This window comes from Scleropages formosus, chromosome 17 (assembly GCF_900964775.1).
Source record: "Scleropages formosus chromosome 17, fSclFor1.1, whole genome shotgun sequence".
Taxonomy (NCBI): domain Eukaryota; kingdom Metazoa; phylum Chordata; class Actinopteri; order Osteoglossiformes; family Osteoglossidae; genus Scleropages; species Scleropages formosus.
In genome coordinates, this window is record NC_041822.1 from 403,062 (window position 1) to 426,808 (window position 23,747).

The 23,747-nt window shown below is 45.9% G+C and overlaps 1 protein-coding gene across 1 annotated transcript; it reads right to left on the reverse strand.

Moving 5' to 3' along the window:
• c17h5orf22 (chromosome 17 C5orf22 homolog) lies at positions 1-21,839 on the reverse strand. Its single transcript, XM_018733985.2, has 9 exons — positions 21,678-21,839; positions 21,305-21,450; positions 18,138-18,287; positions 17,221-17,713; positions 13,447-13,509; positions 13,066-13,187; positions 10,105-10,171; positions 8,347-8,486; positions 1-443 (listed from the first exon to the last, which is right to left on the reverse strand). The coding sequence occupies exons 1-9, from the start codon at positions 21,744-21,746 to the stop codon at positions 299-301; spliced, it is 1,395 nt and encodes a 464-aa protein (XP_018589501.2). The 5' UTR covers positions 21,747-21,839; the 3' UTR covers positions 1-298.
• Between the last annotated feature and the right edge of the window lie 1,908 nt (positions 21,840-23,747).

Sequence of the window (23,747 nt, forward strand, 5' to 3'; positions counted from 1 at the left end):
ATTAGTGTTTATGCATAGTTGGTGTCAAGGGGACTGTCAAACTTGCAGCTGCTCACAACTGCTCGAAAGACGTAATAAAATCCTCCTGAATGCAGTCATTTTTCTGTACAAGGTGTAACAGATGCATGGTGTTCCATAATGAAGCCAAGGTCTATTTGCTGTCATTTAAAAGAAATATTTTTCAAACACATTTACACTCTGTACAGAACATACTCTTAAGGTAAAAGTTACAAAATGAAAAAAATGTCACGACAGAGAAGAAATGCATTTTTATCCTCTGTATTTTGTAGTGTTATGCTCAGAGGGAGGCCCTGTCTGAGTCTGCCACAACCTCATACTCCCTGTGGATGTCAAGGGAGCTGTAGAGTGATTCCAGAATCAGGAGCAGCTGAGCCTGGATGGAATCCACCTGTGCAGCTGGGCAGTACTCGTCCAAACTGGACCTGGTGGAACACATTTCCAAAGGACTATTAAAAACCACCAATTCATCTGAAACACGAGCATTTGGACTGTGGGATTAAATTTATACAAACATATGGAGAACATGCAAACTTCACAAAGACACATGCTTGTTCTGGTAGCTAGTAAGACGGCAAATGAATATATAAATAATTTATATATTATATTTATTTGTAAGCAGAAGAAACTACAGTTGTTAAAGCCAAGTGTTTTCTTCATACTCATTCTGTACAAACTGATTTTAAATCCATCCATCCATCCACCTTCCTCCGCTTATCCGGGACCGGGTCGCGGGGGCAGTAGCCCAAGCAGAGCCCCCCAGACTTCCCTCTCCCCGCACACCTCCTCCAGCTCTTCTGGGGGAACCCCAAGGCGTTCCCAGGCCAGCTGGGAGACGTAGTCTCTCCAACGTGTCCTGGGTCTGCCCGAGGCCTCCTCCCAGTGGGACATGCCCGGAACACCTCCCCAGGGAGGTGTCCAGGAGGCATCCGGAACAGATGCCCGAACCACCTCAACTGGTTCCTCTCGATGCGGAGGAGCAGCGGCTCTACGCCGAGCTCCTCCCAGGTGACCCTATCCCTAAGGGTGCGCCCAGCCACTCTGCGGAGGAAACTCATTTCTGCCGCTCGTATCCGCGATCTCATTCTTTCGGTCATGATCCAGAGTTCATGACCATAGGTGAGGGTAGGAACGTAGATCGACCGGTAAATTGAGAGCTTCGCGTTACGACTCAGCTCCTTCTTCACCACAACAGAACAGTACAATGACAGCATTACTGTGGACGCCGCACCGATCCGTCTGTCAACCTGCCGCTCCATTTTTCCCTCACTCGTGAACAACACCCCGAGATACTTAAGCTCCTCCACTTGAGGGAGCAACTCCCCCCTGACCCGGAGGGGGCAATCCACCTTTTTCCGACTGAGAACCATGACCTCGGATTAGGAGGTGCTGATTCTCATCCCCGCCGCTTCGGACTCGGCTGCAAACCTCTCCAGTGCACGCTGTAAGTCCAACCCCGGAGCCTTGCCACTGAGGAGTTTTTTGACTACCTCAGCAACTTCAACCAGGGGGTAATGGACGAGTCGCCCTCCGAGTCCCCAGCCTCAGCTTCCTCTATGGAAGGCGTGTCAGAGGGATTGAGGAGATCCTCAAAGTACTCCTTCCACCGCCCGAGGACATCCTCAGTTGAGGTCAGCAGCGCACCACTTCCACTGTAAACAGTGTTGGCGGAACACTGCTTCCCCCCTCTGAGTCGCCGGAAGGTTTGCCAGAATCTCTTTGAGGCTGACCGAAAGTCTTCCTCCATGGCCTCACCGAACTCCTCCCAAGCCCGAGTTTTTGGAGCGGTGACTGCCAGAGCTGCGTTCCGTCTGGGCCGCCGGCTGCTTCAGGAGTCCCATGAGCCAGCCAGGCCCGACAGAACTCCTTCTTCAGCTTGACGGCATCCCTTACCTCCGGTGTCCACCACCGTGTTCGGGGATTGCCGCTGCGACAGGCGCCGGAGACTTTACGGCCGCAGCTTCGAACCGCCGCCCCGACAATGGAGGTGTGGAACATAGTCCATTAGGACTCAATGTCCCCAGTCTCCCTTGGGACCTGGCTGAAGCTCTGTCGGAGGTGGGAGTTGAAGACCTCTCTGACAGGGGCCTCCGCCAAACGTTCCCAACAAACCCTCACTATGCGTTTGGGCCTGCCAGGTCTGTCCAGCTTTTCCCCCCGCCATCGAATCCAACTCACCACCAGGTGGTGATCAGTTGACAGCTCAGTCCCTCTCTTCACCCGAGTGTCCAAGACATATGGCCGAAGATCAGAAGAAACGACTACAAAGTCATTCATCGATCTCTGACCTCGGGTGTCCTGGTGCCAAGTGCACTGATGGACACCCTTATGCATGAACATGGTGTTCGTTATGGACAAACCGTGGCTAGCACAGAAATCTAATAACAACTCACCACTCGGGTTCAGATCAGGGAGGCCGTTGCTCCCAATCACGCCCCTCCAGGTGTCACTGTCGCTGCCCACGTGGGCGTTAAAGTCCCCCAGTAGAATGACAGAGTCCCCAGTGGGAGAGCTTTCCAGCACGCCCCCCATCATTGGCATCCATCAGTCTAGAAAGACCATGGAATTGTGCCTTGGTTTTGTCCACTTCACGGTGGTTTGCCATGACTGTGAAGGCCCAATCGAGAGTGACAGTCCTTGCCGCAGTTGCAACAGATGTGCTGGGTGCCGTTCATATGTTCCACTTGAAGCCTGACCTTCCTGCGTCTTCGCCTCTCCTCAGCCTGTAGTCGCAGCTTTTGTTCGCCACGTCCCAGACCTTGATGAAGTTCCCGCCTCCAGCTGCAACGATCAGTTGCCAGCTCCTCCCAGCCATTCACATTAATGTCAAGCTCTCTCAAATTCTTTTTGCACACATCCTTGAAGCGCAAATGAGGCCGTCCGGTTGGACGTACACCAAAGGCCAGTTCCCCATACAGGATGTCTTTTGGGATCCTTCCATCATCCATCCGACGGACATGCCCTAGCCACCGTAGCCTGCGTTGCCTGAGGATGGTCTGCATGCTTGGCAATCCAGCCTGATTAAGGACGCCACTGTTAGTAACTTTGTCCTTCCACGAGATCTGGTGGATGCGTCTGAGGCAGCGCAGGTGGAATGTGTTCAATCTTTTCTCCTGGTGGGCATACAAAGTCCACGTTTCACTTCCGTAGAGCAGAACTCCAAGAACGCAAGCACAGTAAACTTTGATCTTAGTACGCCTGGAGAGCATGCCATTCATCCACACTCTCCTGCTGAGGCTGGACAGAGTCATGGCGGCTTTTCCTTTTCTTTTATTGAGCTCAGGCTCCAGTGACATGGTATCTGTGATGGTCGACCTGAGGTAATTGAATGCGTGAACGACCTCAAGAGTGTAGTTGCCGATGGAGATTCATGGAGGTTGAGGGGTACTTTGACCCATAACATTGGTTTTCTCCAAACTTATTTTGAGACCAAAGGCCTCAACTGTGCGAGAGAAGCAATCTATCAGCCGCTGAAGCTCTTCCTGTGTGTGAGACACCAGAGCAGCATCATCAGCAAACAGCATATCACAGATGAAAACCTTTCGTACCTTCGACCGGGCCTTAAGCCTCGCGAGGTTAAACAGCTTCCCGTTACATCGGGTGTGTAGGTAAACCCCCTCTGTGGAATTTCCGGAGGCTTGCTTCAACAGCACTGCGAAGAAATTCCCAAAAAGAGTTGGAGCGAGCATGCATCCCTGCTTGACACCACTTTTGATGCTAAAAGCGTCAGATGTTGATCCACTGAAACAGACTGTGCCCTGCATATCAGCATGGAAGGACTGAATCAGCTTAAGTAGCTTAGGCGGACAGCCGATTTTGCCGAGAACCCGGAAAAGCCCACTTCTGCTGACGGTATCAAACGCCTTGGTCAGATCGATGAAAGCGACGTACAAGGGTTTCCTTTGCTCTCTACACTTTTCCTGCAGCTGCCTCAAGGAGAAGATCATATCAATGGTTGATCGTCCGGCACGGAAGCCGCATTGTGATTCCGGGTAGATCCGCTCGGCAATTTTTTGAAGCCTTCTGAGGACAACTTGAGCAAAGAGTTTCCCAGTAACACTGAGGAGTGAGATGCCACAGTAGTTGTTACAGTCACTTCGGTCTCCCTTGTTCTTGTAGACAGTTACAATCGTGGCATCTTGCATATCCTGTGGTACCACACCTTCTTCCCAGCACTGACACAGTAACTCATGGAGAGGTTGCAGAAGAGTGTCTCTCGCACACTTGATGGCTTCTGGCAGTATGCCGTCCTGTCCTGGAGCTTTACCAGCAACTAGGTGGTTGATGGCGTTCTTGAGTTCCTCCACCATGGGCAGGTCATCCAGCTCATTCATGAGTGGCAACTGTTCAATGGCTTCAAGAGCGGTGTCTGACACTGTGCTCTCGAGGTCATACAGTTCGGAGAAATATTCCAGCCAGCGCTCTATCTGTTTGGTTTTGTCGGTTAAAATATCACCTGACTTGGACTTCAGAAGAGCTGTCTTATTCTGCCAGGGACCGATACCTTGCTTGATGTCATCATACATCTCCCGGAGATGACCGAAGCTGGCATGGATCTGAATCTTGTTACACAAGTTGAGTTAGTAGTCGTTCGCACACCGCCTGGCTGTTCATTGAACTTCTGCTCTGACTGCTCTCAGCGCTCACTTGGTGTTCTCGCAGGATGATCGTTTGTGTTCCAGAAAAGTGGCACGTTTCTTCTCAACGGCTGGAATCATCACGTCAGAGTACTCCTCAAACCAATCGTTCACTTTTCTAGACTTCCTCCCGAAAACTGCCAAGGCCGTGTCACGAATTGTGTCCCTTAGGTGATCCCACTTCGAGGTGACGCTTTCTGTAACGCATCTGGTGGGTAGCGTTTTCTCAAGGCAGTCACGGAATATCTTTGCCGTCTCTACATGCAGTGCCTTGTTTCCATCGATGCGGGGCTTTCCATACGGTTTCGGATGATGTAACTGCTTGGGCATCAGCTTAACTTTTGAACACACAAGCGAGTGATCCGTGTCGCAGTCAGCGCTCTGGAAGCTGCGTGTAAAGAAGACATTGTTCAAGTTTGCACGCCTAGTGATCACCAAGTCCAGCTGGTGCCAGTGCTTCGAGCGTGGATGTCTCCAGGAAATCCTGTGCTGTGGTTTTGCGTTGAAGAAGGTGTTAGTAATGCACAGGTTGTGATATGTGCAGAGTTCCAGAAGGCGCTGTCCGTTTTCATTCATTTTTCCCACACCGAAATAGCCTAAGCATGAGGGCCAAGAATCCCGATTAGCTCCTACTCTTGCATTAAAATCACGCAGAAGGTATACTTGCTCATTTGCAGGTATGCGTTCCAGGACGGCATGCAGATCGTCGTAAAACCGGTCTTTTGTTTCGGGTGAAGCACCGAGGGTTGGTGCATAGGCGCTAACTAGGTGAGCACAGCCGGCACAGGTTTGTAGCTTGATGCAAAGTATCCGTTCTGATCCACCCGGACATAGTTCCACCAGTTGCAAGAGACCGTTTCTGATAGCGAAACCCACCCCGTGTTCTCTTGGTTCACTGTCTGATTTTCCTTGCCAGAGAAATGTGTAGTCAGCCTCCATAAGGGATCCTGACGCAGCTAGCCTTGTCACCTGCAGTGCGGCAACATCAACACGAACCCTCTTCAGTTCATTCTTGATTACAGCAGTCTTCTGTGCGTCACTCACATTTTGTAGATTATCAGTCAGGCCAGTTAGCATAGACTGTACATTCCAGCAGGCAAGCCTGTTTTTCTTGGTTATCTTTTTGCCTGGTGCTTTAATTTCAGTCCACTTGTCGGGTTGAAAACCTTAAGCCCCACGCACCCAGTGAGGCAGGTGAACTGTGGCGGGACAGCACCTTATTGGCCGGGGGCTGCCCAGCTTGAGACGGGCGGTAGCTGTCCAGTGAGACGTGATGATCTCTCCCACCGTCGGAGACAATCCCTGGCATTCATTCTCTACGCCAATCGAGTAAGAACTTATAACCGGTATCTATTGTCTCCCGTGTTGTTTCATTGGAGTGACCTCTCCAAGGTGCAAAGCTGGGCAATGATTTCGGGGGTCCTGAGATGCCCAATCAACAGAACCCCCCCCTCGGCCGAGTTGGCATGTTCCAAAAGAGAGCAATGCAATACATTTGATGACAGTCTGACTGCAGAAGCTGCCGGTAGGGTGTCAAGGACATCCATCCGCCTTCGGGGCTCCACTTCGGATTTTCTGTCGGTTTACTCCCATAGCATTACTGAGACCGCCTTCTTGACCGTTGGACCGTTGGACCTTTCGTGGGTCTCATCCGCTCAGTCCGCTGAACTCCATCTTCACATGCTTGGGTAAAGATCCCCTAACTCACCGAGGGTTTGAGGCCCATCGGCTACCCTCACCTGGTTTAGCTGGCCTGTCGAAGCCGTTGCCCGGGGTGTGGCCACTGTCGCATGCAAACAGCTTACGGGAAGCCACAGGTGAGAGCCGAGCATCAGGTGGGGACCAAGGGTAGACAAACCACCCTGAAGAGGGCGCGACATGTTCATCCACCAGAGGTGCTACCCCTCCCTGACACCCCATACACCCCCAGCACGCCCCCCAAGGACTCTAAAAAGGCCGGGTACTCTACACTGCCGCTAGGCGCATAAGCACAAACGACAGTGAGAGACCGTTTCCTGACCCGAAGACGCAGGGAGACGACCCTCTCGTTCACCGGGGTAGACTCCAACACATGGCGGCTGAACTGGGGGGCTATTAATAAGCCCACACCCGCCCGCCGCCTCTCACCTTGGGCAATGCCAGAATAGTGGAGAGTCCACCCTTGGTCGAGAAGAGTGGTTCCAGAACCCAAGCTGTGAGTGGAAGTGAGCCCGACTATATCTAGACGGTATCTCTCAACTTCCTGCACTAGCTCAGGCTCCTTCCCCGCCAGTGAGGTGACATTCCAAGTCCCAAAAGCCAGAGTTGGCGTCCGAGGTTTGGATCGGCCGGGCACTCGGCCCCGACCATCGCCCAAATCACAACGCACCGGCCCCTTATGTCCTCTCCGGCGGGTGGTGAGCCCACCGAAGAGTGGCTCCACGTCTTGGCTTTGGGCTGAGCCCGTCCAGGCCCCGTGGGCATAGACCTGGCCACCAGGCGCTCGCATGTGAGCCCCCCCTGCCAGGCCTGGCTCCAGGGTGGGGCCCCGGTGACCCCATACCGGGCGGGGTAAACGAGGACCTTGATTTAATAGTCATAAGGGGATTTTGAACCGCGCTTTGTCTCGTCTGTCACCCAGGACCTGTTTGCCTTGGGAGACCCTACCAGGGGCATATAGCCCCAGGCAACATAGCTCCTGAGATCATTCAGGCACTCAAACCCCTCCACCACGTTAAGGTGGCGGTTCATGGAAGGGTGATTTTTAAATCCATATATAAATACAGTGCATCCTTAGTACTGCTAAAAAGAAATTGTTTTCGGACATTGAATTTAAGTGTCTGAACTGTCCAAGAAAAAAACTGTCAAGAAATTTTTGTGTTGTGTTTTGTACATCCATAAAGTCACAGAAATGCCCATCTCTGTCTCCTGCTACTGTTGGGAATAAGAAGAGGAGGGCAATTACTCTTAAGGAGGAACTCAAGATACTGCCCAGCATGAAGGCAGCAAGCCCGTAATGGGGATCACACGTATGCTAGGCTATGATGTTTGGTAGCTTAGGTGTATTAAATGCATTTTCGATTTACAATGGGTTTTGCGGAACGTAACCCCATCGTACGTTGGGGACCATTGGTAATTAGTACTGTTAGGACAGAGGATGTCCCAATAAAAATGTCTTTAATAAAGTTAATGCTCAACATAATGCGTATATTGAGTTTTTGTGCCCATTCTGTATAAATAATTTTAGTATAAATAGTTACATTTACATTTATTCATTTAGCAGACGCTTTTGTCCAAAGCGACGTACATTTCAGCAAAAGTACAATTTATGCATTATATTAAGAGAAGGAGACATAGCTGCAGACATGAAAGTCTCAAGCAAACCTAGTTTGTTCCCTACCACTGCACCAAAGTTCATCATTCGAGTAGGTGCATAAGACACAGGATAAACAAATCCCGATACCCTCCCTTGAATTTTTTTTTTTTTTTTTAATATTTAACTATTAACTATAAACTATTTAAATAGTTTCTTGCACTTTAATATTTAAATGCCATAATGGGGTAACTACTGGGTGGTGTGACTGTGTTCATTAACAGGGAATATTCATTAACAAACAAATAGGCAAGAGCTACCCAAGATGACACAGTGAACATGGTGATCAGGGTTGGAAAAGACTTCCTGGAAATAGCTAATGATAGTAGGAAACCTCACCTTGAGATGGTGACCAGGGTAGGCTTAGGAAGGCCCTTCAAGATGAGGTGTACTGTGTGGAGGAGCCGGTCGATCTCCTCCTCACTACTGATGTGATGAGGCAACTCGGAGTAGTCACAGGTCAGGCCTGCTTGGTGGACCTGGGAAGCACAACACAATTTGCAACACTTCAGGAAATGCAGGTAGACTAATGAAATCAATCAAACCCAAAGAAACACATTTTGCTCAAATAATAAATAGTTAGTGAAAACATTATTATTAAAACTAACATACATCCTAATCAATTAGAAAATGTCAACCTAAAGAACACTTTATATTCTTCAGGTGTGAAACTCCTGTCTGCTTATTTTAATTCCCTCTCATTCCCTAGGGCTCTTTGCACAAGTTAATAGGATGTTATTTTTTTCTTGGAAAATTTCCAACCCGGCAAAGAAAGATGATGCATTTCCTGCAGATTTGTTGGCCGCATGTTCATGCCATGAATCGCCTGTTCAACCACACTGCAAAGGTGCTCAAGTGGGTGGAGATGTGAGCACGGTGTAGGCTACCGATTGAAAACTGTAACTGAAGTCTTTCATATTCCTGGAACAACCTTGAGATGTCATGTGCTTTGTGACATACTGCATTCCCTGCTGAAAGTACTCATTTGAAATAGGGTAGACTACAGGGGATAATGCTCAGCAGCCATGGTTAGGTACACTGTGGCATTCAGAACATGCTTATTTGATATTAAGTAGCCTAAGATGTGCCAATGAACATTCCTCACATGATTACACCCAACGTCAGTCTGCATTGCTGATATCTGGCCAGATGGATCTATGGATTCACGCAATTGAGGCCAAATTCTGATCTTACCATCAGCATGTTCCAATTGAAGTCGAGATTTGTCAGACCAGGTGGCTTTTTCTCCTTTCTTCAGTGGTCCAGTTTTAGTAATCATATTTACAGAGTTTTAACCTCATTTTCTTCTTAGTGGACAAAACATGAACCTGTTGTGGGCTTCTGCCGCTGGAACCCATCCAGTTCAAGGTTTGATGATTTGTGCTTTTAAAGCTACCTTTATGCACACCGAGGAGGGTGTGGTGGTGCAGTGGGCTTGGCCAGGTCCAAGTCCTTGGTGGGTCTGGGGTTCAAGTCCTGCTTGGGGTGCCTTGCAATGGACTGGCGTCCCGTCCAGGATGTGTCCCCTCCTCCTCCAGCCCTGTGTTGCTGGGTTAGGCTCCGGTTCGCCGCGACCCCGGTAGGGACAAGCGGTTTTAGACTGTGTGTGTGTGTTTCTGCACACCGATGTTGTACTTCGCTGTTATGTTTGCGCTTATGGTCTTCCTTGTAGCCATTGTCTCATTAGCAAGGTGTTACGAAGAGTAGCAGAGAATATATTTTTTGCTTATTGCAAGATTATAAACTTTTAAACACTTCAGTGTCTGAAAATCTCAGTTATGCAGGCATGTTTAAAATGCTAGAACCACAACATGTAGCACCAACAATCATACCACATTCAAAAATCACTTAGATCACATCATGCCCCTTCTAGCATTCTGTCCAAACTCACTGAAACTTTATACCTTGTCTGCATGCTTTATACATACTGAACTGCAATAGCTTGATTTGCTGCTTAGAAGAACAGGATATTTGCATTAACAAGGCTGTGTGCCTAATAAAGTGGAGATGCAGTGTTTTGTTTCAAGCACTGCATTTTAGTGAATCTTCTATTGCTGCTGATAACAATGACAATGAAGATGAAGGAAGCTTCTTTACCATTTCATAGTCTGGGGACTTCATTCTATTCCGGAGGCTCTGTACCAGTCTCATAATCGACTTCATTCTGAAAAGACAGAACACACCCATGTAACTTTGACAGTGTCTGGACAACCTATAAGCTAAGGCAAGACAGCCGTACAAATATACCGTGCCAGTTTTGTCATCGCTCAGTGTCACTGTAACTCATAGTGTAAAAATCCTGTTTTTGAAATAAAAAATAAAACAAAAAACTGGTGTTATCACAGCACAAATCAGGGTTTCACTGAGAAACTATGGTTTTTAATCTGACAATTTGCCCAACAACAACAGATATGAGGGGGAAATATAAACAGTTTTGTGTGTGAAACGCATAGGGTATGAGATATCCAAGCATGTTTTTTAGTTTTCTTTAATGAAGATTACATATTTAAAAAATTTCCTTCCTGTTGAAAAGACCTGCTGATACCCATTTATTTCATCATGAGTCATTGGCATCCATCAGTCTAGAAAGACCATGGAATTGCGCCTTGGTTTTGTCCACTTCACGGTGGTTTGCATCGCCGGCCATGACTGTGAAGGCCCAAACGAGAATGACAATCCTTGCCACAGTTGCAACAGATGTGCTGGGTGCTGTTCATATGTTCCACTTGAAGCCTGACCTTCCTGCGTCTTCGCCTCTCCTCAGCCTGTAGTCGCAGCTTTTGTTCGCCACGTCCCAGACCTTGATGAAGTTCCTGCCTCCAGCTGCAACGATCAGTTGCCAGCTCCTCCCAGCCATTCACATTAATGTCAAGCTCTCTCAAATCCTTTTTGCACACATCCTTGAAGCGCAAATGAGGCCGTCCGGTTGGTCGTACACCAGAGGCCAGTTCCCCATACAGGATGTCTTTCGGGATCCTTCCATCATCCATCCGACGAACGTGCCCTAGCCACCGTAGCCTGCATTGCCTGAGGATGGTCTGCATGCTTGGCAATCCAGCCAGATTAAGGACGTCACTGTTAGTAACTTTGTCCTTCCACGAGATCTGGAGGATGCGTCTGAGACAACGCAGGTGGAATGTGTTCAATCTTTTCTCCTGGTGGGCATACAAAGTCCATGTTTCACTTCCGTAGAGCAGAACTCCAAGAACGCAAGCGCAGTAAACTTTGATCTTAGTACGCCTGGAGAGCATGCCATTCATCCACACTCTCCTGCTGAGGCTGGACAGAGTCATGGCGGCTTTTCCTGTTCTTTTATTGAGCTCAGGCTCCAGTGACATGGTATCTGTGATGGTCGACCCGAGGTAATTGAATGCGTGAACGACCTCAAGAGTGTAGTTGCCGATGGAGATTCATGGAGGTTGAGGGGTACTTTGTCCCATAACATTGGTTTTCTCCAAGCTTATTTTGAGACCAAAGGCCTCAACTGTGCGAGAGAAGCAATCCATTTGCCGCTGAAGCTCTTCCTGTGTATGTGACACCAGAGCAGCGTCATCAGCAAACAGCATATCACGGATGAAAACCTTTTGTACCTTCGACCGGGCCTTAAGCCTTGCGAGGTTAAACAGGTTCCCATCACTTCGGGTATGTAGGTAGACCCCCTCTGTGGAATTTCCGAAGGCTTGCTTCAGCAGCACTGCGAAGAAGATCCCAAAAAGAGTTGGAGCGAGCATGCATCCCTGCTTGACACCACTTTTGATGCTAAAAGCGTCAGACGTTGATCCATTAAAACGGACTGTGCCCTGCATATCAGCATGGAAGGATTGAATCAGCTTAAGTAGCTTAGGCGGACAGCCGATTTTACTGAGAACCCGGAAAAGCCCACTTCTGCTGACGGTATCAAACGCCTTGGTCAGATCGATGAAAGCGACGTACAAGGGTTTCCTTTGCTCTCTACACTTTTCCTGCAGCTGCCTCAAGGAGAAGATCATATCAACGGTTGATCGTCCGGCACGGAAGCCGCATTGTGATTCCGGGTAGATCCGCTCTGCAATTTTTTGAAGCCTTCTGAGGACAACTTGAGCAAAGAGTTTCCCAGTAACACTGAGGAGTGAGATGCCACGGTAGTTGTTACAATCACTTCGGTCTCCCTTGTTCTTGTAGAGAGTTACAATCGTGGCATTTCGCATATCCTGGGAAGAAGGTGTGGTTCCACCCATTTATTTACAGCATAGAAAATGATGTGCGCAGTGGCAGTACCACAGTGTAAATTAAGAAGGTTGAAAAAGTGTCCATGTCAGCAAACAGGCCTTTGTCATTTGAATTAAAACTACCTGCATAAGAATATGCTCTACTCTGCAGCAAAAAACTGTCTTTACACTATGAAAAGCTTTCTTATCACTCACTGCCACACCATTGCTGGTCTCTGCCCAGCAGCTGCCTACTTCTTCACAAATTAGACGCTATTACATTTACATTTAATTTATTTAGCATATGCTTTTTTTCCAAAGCGACTTCCAATGAACTTTATGTAGTGTTATCAGCCCACACCTTATTCACCAAGGTGACTATTTATTAAGAGAAAGTACACACACACACACACACATTTTCAGAACCGCTTGTCCCTTACGGGGTCACGGGGAACCGGAGCCTACCCGGCAACACAGGGCGTAAGGCCGGAGGGGGAAGGGGGACACACCCAGGACGGGACGCCAGTCCGCCGCAAGGCACCCCAAGCGGGACTTGAACCCCAGACCCACCGGAGAGCAGGACTGCGGTCCAACCCACTGCGCCACCGCACCCCTTAAGAGAAAGTAAATAAATATAAATAAATAAGTAAATATAAAGTATGTATGAACAATCTGTTTAATTTTTTATTTGACTTCAAAAAACTGCACTGCATCTCCAGAAGTCCTAGAGGAAATTCTTATACTACTGGCAAGGTTTGAACTCACTGACCCTTTAGCGATAACTGATTATTTCAGTGACAAAAACAAAAATGGTTCAACCACATGTGGCTACTTTCTTGCAACAGCCTTGGAGTGTCTTTGTCTGAATCACCCTGGTTTTGCTGCCCACTGTTTAAGGGTTTCATCGCCGTCATCTTCAATGAAGTCAGCAAAGGCAGCCTCCAGGTCCTCCAGTTGCCGTATCCGTTTGTCCACACAATCAAGCACCTCATCCTGAAGGAAAACCCAGAAGCTGAAACACACCTGGCACAATGTGTCACATCCCTGAATACACAGTAGGCAGGAAACTGCGTAATGCTTGATGTTCACCTTCTGTCCCCATCAGCAAAGAACTAAATTGGACTTGCATTAGTAACAAATACTTAATTACTTGTTTATGTTTTAAACAATTACATGTATCGGTTAAGTAACTTCAATAATGGATTAATGCAAATCCAATAACATTGCAATAATAGTAAACATGAAGCATTACCTCATCTGAGTTTTCTCTGGGCTTCCGGAAGCTGTACAACTCCTGGAGAAAACTGTACTCCTCCTGAAAGCATTGAAAGTATTTTATACTGTACTTTTTTTTTTTTAATTGATCAATAGTTTGCTGTACATTCAAAAATGAAATATCAGCAAGTGAAAAGCCACCCAGAGAGGAAAAAACTTTCTGCTTTAGATATATAACAGTTTGTGTTTAAATGTCTTGTGATGGATTGGCATCCTATCCATGGCATACCCTGCTTCACACTCTCATCTGTACTCAACCCCATCCTTGTCTGCAGCCAGGAAATCAGCAGAGTACAGTGTGAACTGAACATAATTATGTGAACAGCCGCTGTGAGCAAAGTTGTCACATATTTACCAGCTTCATGTAATTCCTTAATCGCAAAGAGTCCAGAGTCTTGTCAGGACATTTTAATCACGATTCCCATTTATGATTTACATTTAAATTCTCAATTATTCATTTAGTAGACAGCCCGTAAAACAGATGTCCTCTGAGTAAGCTGGGCATTTCACACCAAACACATTCAAAATATATATGGACCCATTTCCCCCTCACAGCTTCATAAGCAAGTCCTTTAACGTCTGCTACATTATTATACATATTTGTACATCACTTCTTTGTATGTGAAGAACCCAGGTTCAAATCCGTACTCCTACCCATAATCAAACTTCTCACCCTGCATTTCTCCAGTGAAAATGACCTTAATGGGTAAATCATTTAAGTATCTTAATGCTATAAGTGCCTTTGGAGCAAAGTGTCAAATAAATGTAAACAATGATCATTCTGTTGTAGCATTCAAGTTTTGGGGCAACAAAATAAATGATATTCAGTCAGAAAGAAATTAATCAACTCACACTGACATTACAGATGGTATAATTTTTTCATATTGTGTTTGCTTTGAAGGTGCTATTAGAAACAAAAACTGGTTAATTCAGTTAAGGGCTTTTGATGAAGGATGACTCAGCTGCCCTGCGGTTCTCTTCCCAGGGATGTAAGTACAAATAAATGAGAAAAAGCAAAAAACTGAAAGTGGCAACAGTGTTAGAGGGGCCTGGGGACATGCCCTCAGCCCAAGAAAATTTTGAATCTCAGAAGCAATCGAGCATCTTAGATGCAATCTGGGGGTATTTCAGGCACTTAAGTGTGATGAAGTTTTTGGACAAATTTCACTCATGACTGTTCAAATATACTGCACAGGTGAAATAGGTAATGGAAACTGACAAAATCTGAAACTGAAAACAAGATTATTACAATACAACATATACATTGGCAATTTTCAGTTAATTATATCTCAAGAGGTACTCACTGGAAAAAAGAAAAAAAAAAAAATCAACATCCTGGATATTTCAAAGCGCACACCAAGATGATCTTAACTTACCATGTCCTAATCAGAGCTGCTGGAAAAACATTTAAAAATATAAAATTAATGATTACTAGACCATCTTCAAGACCACCTTCACCACCGGGTCCACAACAAAAAAGCCTGCTCGGTACAGTAAAACACAGCCTGTCACTGAAGACCAGCGGAGTTTACCAGATACCCTGCAGCTCTGGCAAAAACTACATAGGACAGACAGGATGACTTATCTCAACCCGGCTCCAGGAACACATAAGAGCGATGAAAAACAATAACATCAATTCAGCAGTAGCTGAACACTCGCTGCAGACCGGTCATGTGAACTTCGAAGAGACCACAGTTCTTGCAACTGTTCCGGGATACAAGAGCCACGTAGTAAGAGAATCAATCGAGAAGACGGTTTCAAACTATCAAGGACCTGGACACCCCTCATTTCCAATCTTCATTCCAGACCCACGACGACCCGACTGCCTCACACGGAAGCTCAGATCAATGAGCCGACCAGTAACTAGACAGATACAGTGCAGGTGGAAAACACAGCAGGGACACCACCCAATGGGACCACCCGCTATGACCTTCGACCCCGCCTATAAATACACCCACCCTTGTTGAACACTCCATTTCACATCCAGCCTTCGCAAGATGTGGAAGCTCCCTGAAGATGCTTCCAACAAGGGAAGTGAAACGTCGGAACCAGTTTCCTACACGACGCGGTCTCATCCAGAAGACTTAAAACCCCAGTCAGTTGACACTGGCCGCAAAAGCTTATGTGTTTTAATATGATAACTATCTTGTTTTTTGTTACACTTTTCAAAGGTTCCAATCGTTCTGTACACGTTTCCATCATAGAAAATATCAATGCTCATTTTCCTAGCTATAGGTCAAGGGTGAGAAAAAAATTAAATCATATAAAAGCAGGTTAAGAACAATTAGTACTTTTCTCATTATCATGCTCTACTTCAATATTTCTAGCCCTCTTGTCCACTGAAACAACTGGTTTGGTTTTGACCTACATGTAGAATGCATCCTATCTTGAAGATGAGAGATTCCATACAAAGACTGATTGGCTGTTCCACCAGGCAAAGTGTAGCTTGTCATTCTGGTTTTGATGATTTTGCAGTGTTTACACTGACCACATGACTGTCCAATGCCTTCATACTATGAGAAGTGTAAGTCACACAGACACATTGACTGAAACCGCTTGTCCTGAGCAGGGTCGCAGCAAGCCTAACCTGGCAACACAGGGCGCAGGGCTGGAGGGGGAGGGAACACACCCAAGACAGGATGCCAGTCCATCACAGGGCACCCCAAACGGGACTTGAACCCCAGACCCACTAAAGAGCAGGCACAGGCCAAACCCACTGTGCCACTGCAGCCCTCAGAAGTGTAACTGTCTTTGCAAAAATTACAAAGAACTTTTCCCAGTACGTGGATCTTACAAAAGCACTCACCTAGTACGCAGTGCACACTTCTATCATTGTCTCCGATCCTGATTGTTACTATGCGATTTACCCAATCCCATCACAATTTCTTATTTTTTACTGTCTAATCAATTTCTTTCCCTCGCACATCATCTATGCCATCTAAAACTTTTGCAACCATTTTTTGGCAAGAAGAGAATGGCAAGCACAAACTCACGGTTATCACTGTAAGTCCAGGTCGCTACTGCTCTTGCTGGACTAATGAATTACAGACTGCGGAATACTCAGTTGCTTAGCTGTCTCGGATCTCACAACATCACAAACCAGTCTCTGTACAAGTGATGCGTTTGTTTTTATTTGTCACTCGGCGGTAAAATGCAGGCAGCTTAGATCTTTTCACATGCTTTTTACTAGATCTGACTCTCCATGCACACACACACACACACACACACACACACACACACACACACACACACACATACCACCCCTAAATTTTCACCTGGGATTTACACATCTCAAAAATGACCCATCCCCTTGTCCCTAAACTGGAGACTAGATGTCACAAACACTGCACCGCAATGATTCTGCTACAGGTAACCCTGATGATTACTGCCACAGGGCACCTCATTATGACCTCAAGATGACTGTGATAGAACTAAGTGTCACAATGACCATTTAGTTTAATGTGGTTTGTATCAATTCCACAGATAAGGTAACCTGTAACCTTAGGGTCTTGCTGAACTTTTTCCCCCTGTCACTTTCTATATAAGAGTGTAATTCAGCTGAAACACAAATCTTACTCGGACTAGATATGAGACAGACAGAATCAAATAGAGGTGTATTCTCTGGGGTCAGAAACACCAGAGACCACATTAAATTTTTCAATGGGGCAATAGTATTGAATTAACAGAAGATGACATGCAAACAAAAGAGCAGTGGGTCCTCTTAGACTGTGCCATGAGACTTTGCATTTACCTTTGTGTACATCTCTTTAAAAGGGTTCTTGCAGGAGAAGAAATCCAGGTCTATATCAAGGATGTACTGATCTGTGTGCTCTATAACTGAAAGGAGGCTGTTGAGGATTTGTGATGCAGTGCCTGCTTCCTGTGCAGACAGCGTGCAGAATTGTGACTCATCTCCATTTTCGCAGCTGGAGGCATCACAATCTGAGCTTCTGCTGCCCCCCGGTGGCTCAATCATGCCTGATCCAGGAGTCCAACTCCCCTCTGCCTCCTCTGCTACGGTTTGCTCAGGGTCACCCAGGGACTGCATTTGTTCAGCATCCGGACCAATGGCTGCACTTTTTGACCTTTTAGAAGTACATGCTCCATCGACCTCAGCTTTACTGCTTTTGGATGGGGCTGGATGCACTCTCATAACATTCAGCTTGAACAGCTTTTCTTCTTCCAGCTGATCCTCAGGGACGTAAAGGCCATCGCTTAAAAAGTAATCATCTTTGCTTGTAACCCTAAATTTCAAAAGAATCAAAAAAAGAACCATATTATATTAAATTTCAGCATTTACTGGAAAGTGCTTTTATCCATGGAAACTTTCTTAGAGAGTTGATCCTTTCTTATCAAGCTATTTGGCTATGGTTAAGTGCTTTTACTCAGGGCACAACAACATAGCCTATCCTATATTTCTGATGGTTCTATTATATGGAAGAGGGTGTTAAAACGAGAAATCTTGAAAATGTAAATGTACCAGGAACAGTGCAACACAGAACTGAGTTGCACTGCTAACACATGTACCATACTTTTTTAAAAAGTTATATGGTAACAGTATGGCAGCTTTAGCGACCAAAGGCATGCAAAGCCCAAGGAGGTGTCTTGTGTACAAATCCAGTAATTAAAATGAAGAAGCCAAGCAGCACTGTGTTTTGTCACACCTACCTGATGGTGGTTGTCGAAGAGTCTCGTCCAACAAACATACTGTGCTCACCCTCCTTGATCTGCTGCGCCCAGTATGGGTGAAGCCACATCACATGAGAGAGGTGTCCAGCGTAAACTATGGGCATGATCCAGTTCTCAATGCTCAGCTCACTGCAGATTTGAAAATAAATGCAGAAGGGACTTTGGCAAATATTATAGTTAAATGCAAAAGTTGATCACAAGGCAAACTCCTCTTCCAGACTGTGCAACAGCTTCTTCCCAGACCATATGCATACTCATCTCATGAAAGAGTTGGCTGTTTTTCCATATACAAAAGAAAAGTCTGCACAAGTCTCTCAAACAAACACACACACTCTCCAAAACCACTTGTCCCAAGCTGGGTCATGGCAAACTGGAGCCTAACCCAGCAACACACAGCATAAAGCTGGAGGGGGAGGGGACACACCCAGGATGGGATGCCAGTCCATTGCAGGGCACCCCAATCGGGACTTGAACCCCAGACCCATCAGAGAGCAGGGCCCGGTCAAATTCACCACACCACTGCATCCCCTCTTTGAGCAAAGCACATGTCACTTAAATTAAAATAGCATGTTATGCAAATAACTGAATCTTCTGCTCCTTGGGGGCACTATCCCCCAAAAAAACAATTCAAACTGTCAAACTGTCATGGCACACACTGTTACCCTATTATATTTTATTGCTACTCCTATCTTGCCTGCTTTGCCTCATGTCTAGGTTTTACTGTCTCTAGTACTTATGCTCTGTGTATATGATGTGTACTGCACTGTCCTGTATTTGCATTTGTCTTGTTTGTAAGACACTGAATTATATGTTCTATGTGACACGGAGGTCCAAAGAGAAACTAAATTTTGTTCTCCTATGTGTGTAACTCACTTACAGGTGGAATGACAATAAAGTTGATTTTGAAACTAGTCGGAACAGCTGGTAGCGTAGTGGTTACAGCTACTGCTGTTGGATTTAAAAGTTGCAGGTTCAATCCCTACCTCTAGCTGTAGTACCCTTAAGCAAGGTACTTACCCTAAATTGCTTCAGTAAAAAATTACCCAGCTGTCCAAAGGGGTAAATACCTTAATATTGTAAGTCGCTTTGGAGAAACATGTCAGCTAAATGAAAACAGTGTGTTAGATTATTTTTGCAAGAGAGACAGAAAAGATAACGTGTGGTCTCTGTGTTGAGCCTCTACTCTTTGCCAACTACATCTGTTTCCTTAGTGATGTCATTGCCTCTCAAGGACCTATAACTACTATGCTATAATACTCAGCTTTTCTTTTCTCTCCCAGCCTCCACAGATGAATCTTCTCTTATCTCAATTTTCCTCTCTAAGACCTCTGCTATGAAGACTGACCACCATCTACAACTCAGCCCATCCAGAACTGAGATCTTTTACCTCCCAGCTGGTCCATCCACATGTCAAGAAGTCTGTGTCAAACAGGAAAATTCGCTCACTTCATCCACCTCGTTGGTTAAGACCATGGGAGTAAAAATCAAAGTCTGTCCTTCTCTCTACATATACAAGTGATAAACTGATTCTGCAAATACATCCTACATAACACCCACAAAATCTGCTATTATCTCACATCACACACTATGCAACTTCTTGGCCAGGCTATGGTAATATCCCACCTGGACTACTGTAACACTCTCCAACCTGGTCTCCCAGCCTGCTACATCAAACCTCTACAGCAGATACAGAACGCTGCAGCATAAATTGTTTCTAACTAGTCAAAGTGCTGGCTTCCTGTTAGCTTCCCATATCAAGCTCAAGACTCTAGTTAAGCTCTACAAAATGGTAAAAAGATCTCCACCTTGACACCTGCAGGGCCTGATCACTCAAACCCCAGCAAGACTGATATTCTACTCCACCTCTGTCTCACTCATTTTATTGCGGTGAAATGAGCTCCCTCTATCCCTCTGAACTGCTGAATCCTTATCAACATTCATGAAGGGTCTCAAATCACAACTCTTTTAGACTCATTTCTCTTATCTCCTAATTCCTCTATATTATTGCATCAGACTATCTTTCATGATCACCTTTGTATTTCCTATCCTCCAGGCAACAGCTTGTATAATGTGTACTGGCAAAAGTGGTGGTACTGAAAAAACTATTCTGTACTTTGATAACCATGTGTCTATATTTAAAGGTCTTTGTCTACCGTGAAATTCACTTTAGTTTGATTCAAATACTACTGCTACACTGATGATACCCAGCTCTTCCTTTCCTTTCCACCTGGAGCATGAGACACTTCCACACACATTGCTGCCTGCCTGTTGTACATCTCTGCATGGAGGTCTCATCACCACCTACAACTCAACCTCTCCAAAACAGAGATCCTTCATCTCTCAGCTGGCCTGTCTTCCTGTCATGATCTCTCAATCAAACTGGAAAACGCACTCATTTTGCCTACCTCCTCGACTAAGAGTCTGGGAGTGATAGACTCAAGTCTATCATTCTCTCAGCACATCGAAGCCATAACCCAGACCTGCAGATATATCCTGCATAACATCTGCAGGATCCATCCTTACCTGACAACAGACTCTGCGCAACTACTTGTAAAGGCCATAGTGACATCCCATCTGGACTATTGCAACTCTCTCATTTGGCCTTCTTGCTACTGCCATAAAACCTCTACAGCTGATACAGATACTGCTGCCCGAGTGGTGTTTGACTCGCCGAAGCATTCACATGTATCTCCTCTACTCGTATCTCTGCACTGGCTTCCCATAGCTGTCTGGATCAAATTTAAGACCTTGGTTATGGCCTATAAAATTCATCAACAGAACTGCTCCCAGCTATCTACAAGAGTTGATCATTTGCAACACGCCAACCAGGCTGCTACACTCTTCCACATCTGCCCACTTGGTGGTCCCACGTACGAAAGGTAAAGCACAGAGGTTCTCAGTTCTGACTCCATTGTGGTGGAACGACCTACCCCTCTCGCTCAGAACTGCTGAATCTCTGACCACATTTAGATGTACGTCGATTTGTAGCGTCTGCTAAATTAATAAATGTAAATATTTACTTTGAGTTTCATGTCGTTTTGGAGAAAAGTGTCTGTTAATGAAATATAAAGTTTAAGTAGGTAGGCTAACGTGAGTGTGCGATACGAGATACACGACGTGCGTGGCATCGGTTCACTCTCTGCCACCTGAAAAGAGCTTCTTTATCGAACACGGTGTCCGCGGGCATGTTGACCGGAATCAGGAGGTCTGGGTGTGAGTCCAGATGGACCATCTTCACGTTATTCGTTGGAAGGTGTCTCGAGCCCATCGCGCGGTATATGTGCTGCACGACCTGAAGAAAATATATTGAATATACCACTGTAAAGCACATCGGGATGCAACTTATAAGTATAAGAACAGTAAAGGCATCATGAGCAAATAAAAACGCGGATTCTTCGCTCTAGACTAGGGTTTTTTTCCTCGTTGTAAATCATAGATGAGCGTAACATGACGATAATGATTATGATAACCTAACTGCGTGGGCCACACTGTCGAATCACACACGTAAATCATGCTCACATCGTTATGATCCTCGACTATCCACACAGGCAAGCGTGGGTATATCCTTTTCGATGCTTGAGTGTTCATGCTCTTTATCGTTATAACCGAAATAAATAAATACGTTTTTCATCTACTGTACGCATGCTTTCAGCCATGCGAAGAAAAAAAAAAAAAAAACACCAGCGGCGCTAAGTTCCTATTTCTCCTATTGGCTGAATTTGTCATGGTAGCTTGTGATTGGTGTTCGTGTGTCCATCAAATAATATCTGTCGGCTAGAAACAATTTTTTTTTTTTTTTTTTCCGTTTCGGAGCGCCAAGTTTCAAGAAGCTCAAAGACGTCGATCATTTCGATGGGGCAGAATTATATGTCTATAACGTATAAATACACACACACACACACTTTCAGAACCGCTTGTCCCATACGGGGTCGCGAGGAACCGGAGCCTACCCGGTAACACAGGGCGTAAGGCCGGAGGGGGAGAGGACACACCCAGGACAGGACGCCAGTCCGTCGCAAGGCACCCCAAGCGGGACTCAAACCCCAGACCCAGTGGAGAGCAGGACCGTGGGCCAACCCACTGCGCCACCGCACCACCCTCTTAAATATATACACGTTATCCAGAATTTAAAAAAGTCTAAAAATAATATTGAAATATTTACATTTATCAGGGGGACGCGGTGGCGCAGTGGCGCAGTCCTGCTCTCCGGTGGGTCTGGGGTTCAAGTCCCGCTTGGGGTGCCTTGCGACGGACTGGCGTCCTGTCCTGGGTGTGTCCTCTCCCCCTCCGGCCCTACGCCCTGTGTTGCTGGGTAGGCTCCGGTTCCCCCGTGACCCCGTATGGGACAAGCGGTTCTGAAAATGTGTGTGTGTATTTACATTTATTCATTTACATTTATTCATTTAGCAGACGCTTTTGTCCAAAAGCGAGGTACATCTCAGCAAAAGTACAAATGCACACAGAAGCAGCAGACATGAAAGTCTCAGCAAACCTAGTTTGTTACCTACCACTTGCTTCACCGAGGTTCATCGTTCGAGTAGGTGCATAAAACACAGGTTAGACAAATCCCGATACCCTCCCACCACTTTTTTAAAATATTATAAGATACACAAAAAAGCAAGTACAATGCCAGAATAGTGGCTAAATAAAGGTTGTATCCGGGGATGCTTATGGAGATACGATGTGTTAACAGTTACACCGTAAATGAGCTAGAGAGATCTTGGGCGAAGTGGATCTGGAAAATTTGAGTTTTCAGACCCTTCTTGAATATAGACAGTTTCCGCAGTTCTGAGTGACAGGGGAAGGTCATTTCACCACAACGGACCCAGAACCGAGAATCTCCAAGCTTTACCTTTACCTAAGTTTCATATAATATTGCATTATTTCAGTCTCTTTCTCAATTTAGTAGCATACAACATGTAATAACATTAAAAATATTCTATTAAAATTTGGTAAGGAAGTGTTAGCTAAAAATATGTATATAACTATGCATTAAATACATCAGTTAAGAATCTAAATGGGGTGTGGTGGTGTAGTGTGTTTGACCAGGTCCTCCTCTCTGGTGCGTCTGGGGCTCAAGTCCCGCTTGGGGTGCCTTGTGACGGGCTGGTGTCCCGTCCTGGCATCCTCTCCTGGGTGTGTCCCCTCCCCCTCTAGCCCTGTGCCATATGTTGCTGGGTTAGGCTTCGGGACAGGCAGTTTCAGACTCTGTGTGTGTGCATATATGTACACACACCCCAAGCCCCTCTGCACATGTATTTCGGAGACTTTCTTTCACAAAATTTAAATTTATTTCTTGTATGTCATACTTTTGCCAAGGTTGCTACCAGGGATATGTATGCATTCAATGAAGAGAACCTGTTCAGAGCCTTGTCTCCTGAATCTGTTTTCAGTAGTTCTGTCAGTGGGGCTACCATATTAAGTAGCTACATCAGCTATGTACCTGTCCCCTTGGGGAGTTCTGTATTTGGGGCTTCTGCTTCTTTTTCCGCCATGGTTAGATCCAGTTTGCCCTCTTCTTTCAAGATAGTACACTCAAAGAAATATTTAGGCCTAATAATTAAGATTTATGTATTTTGATTGCATATA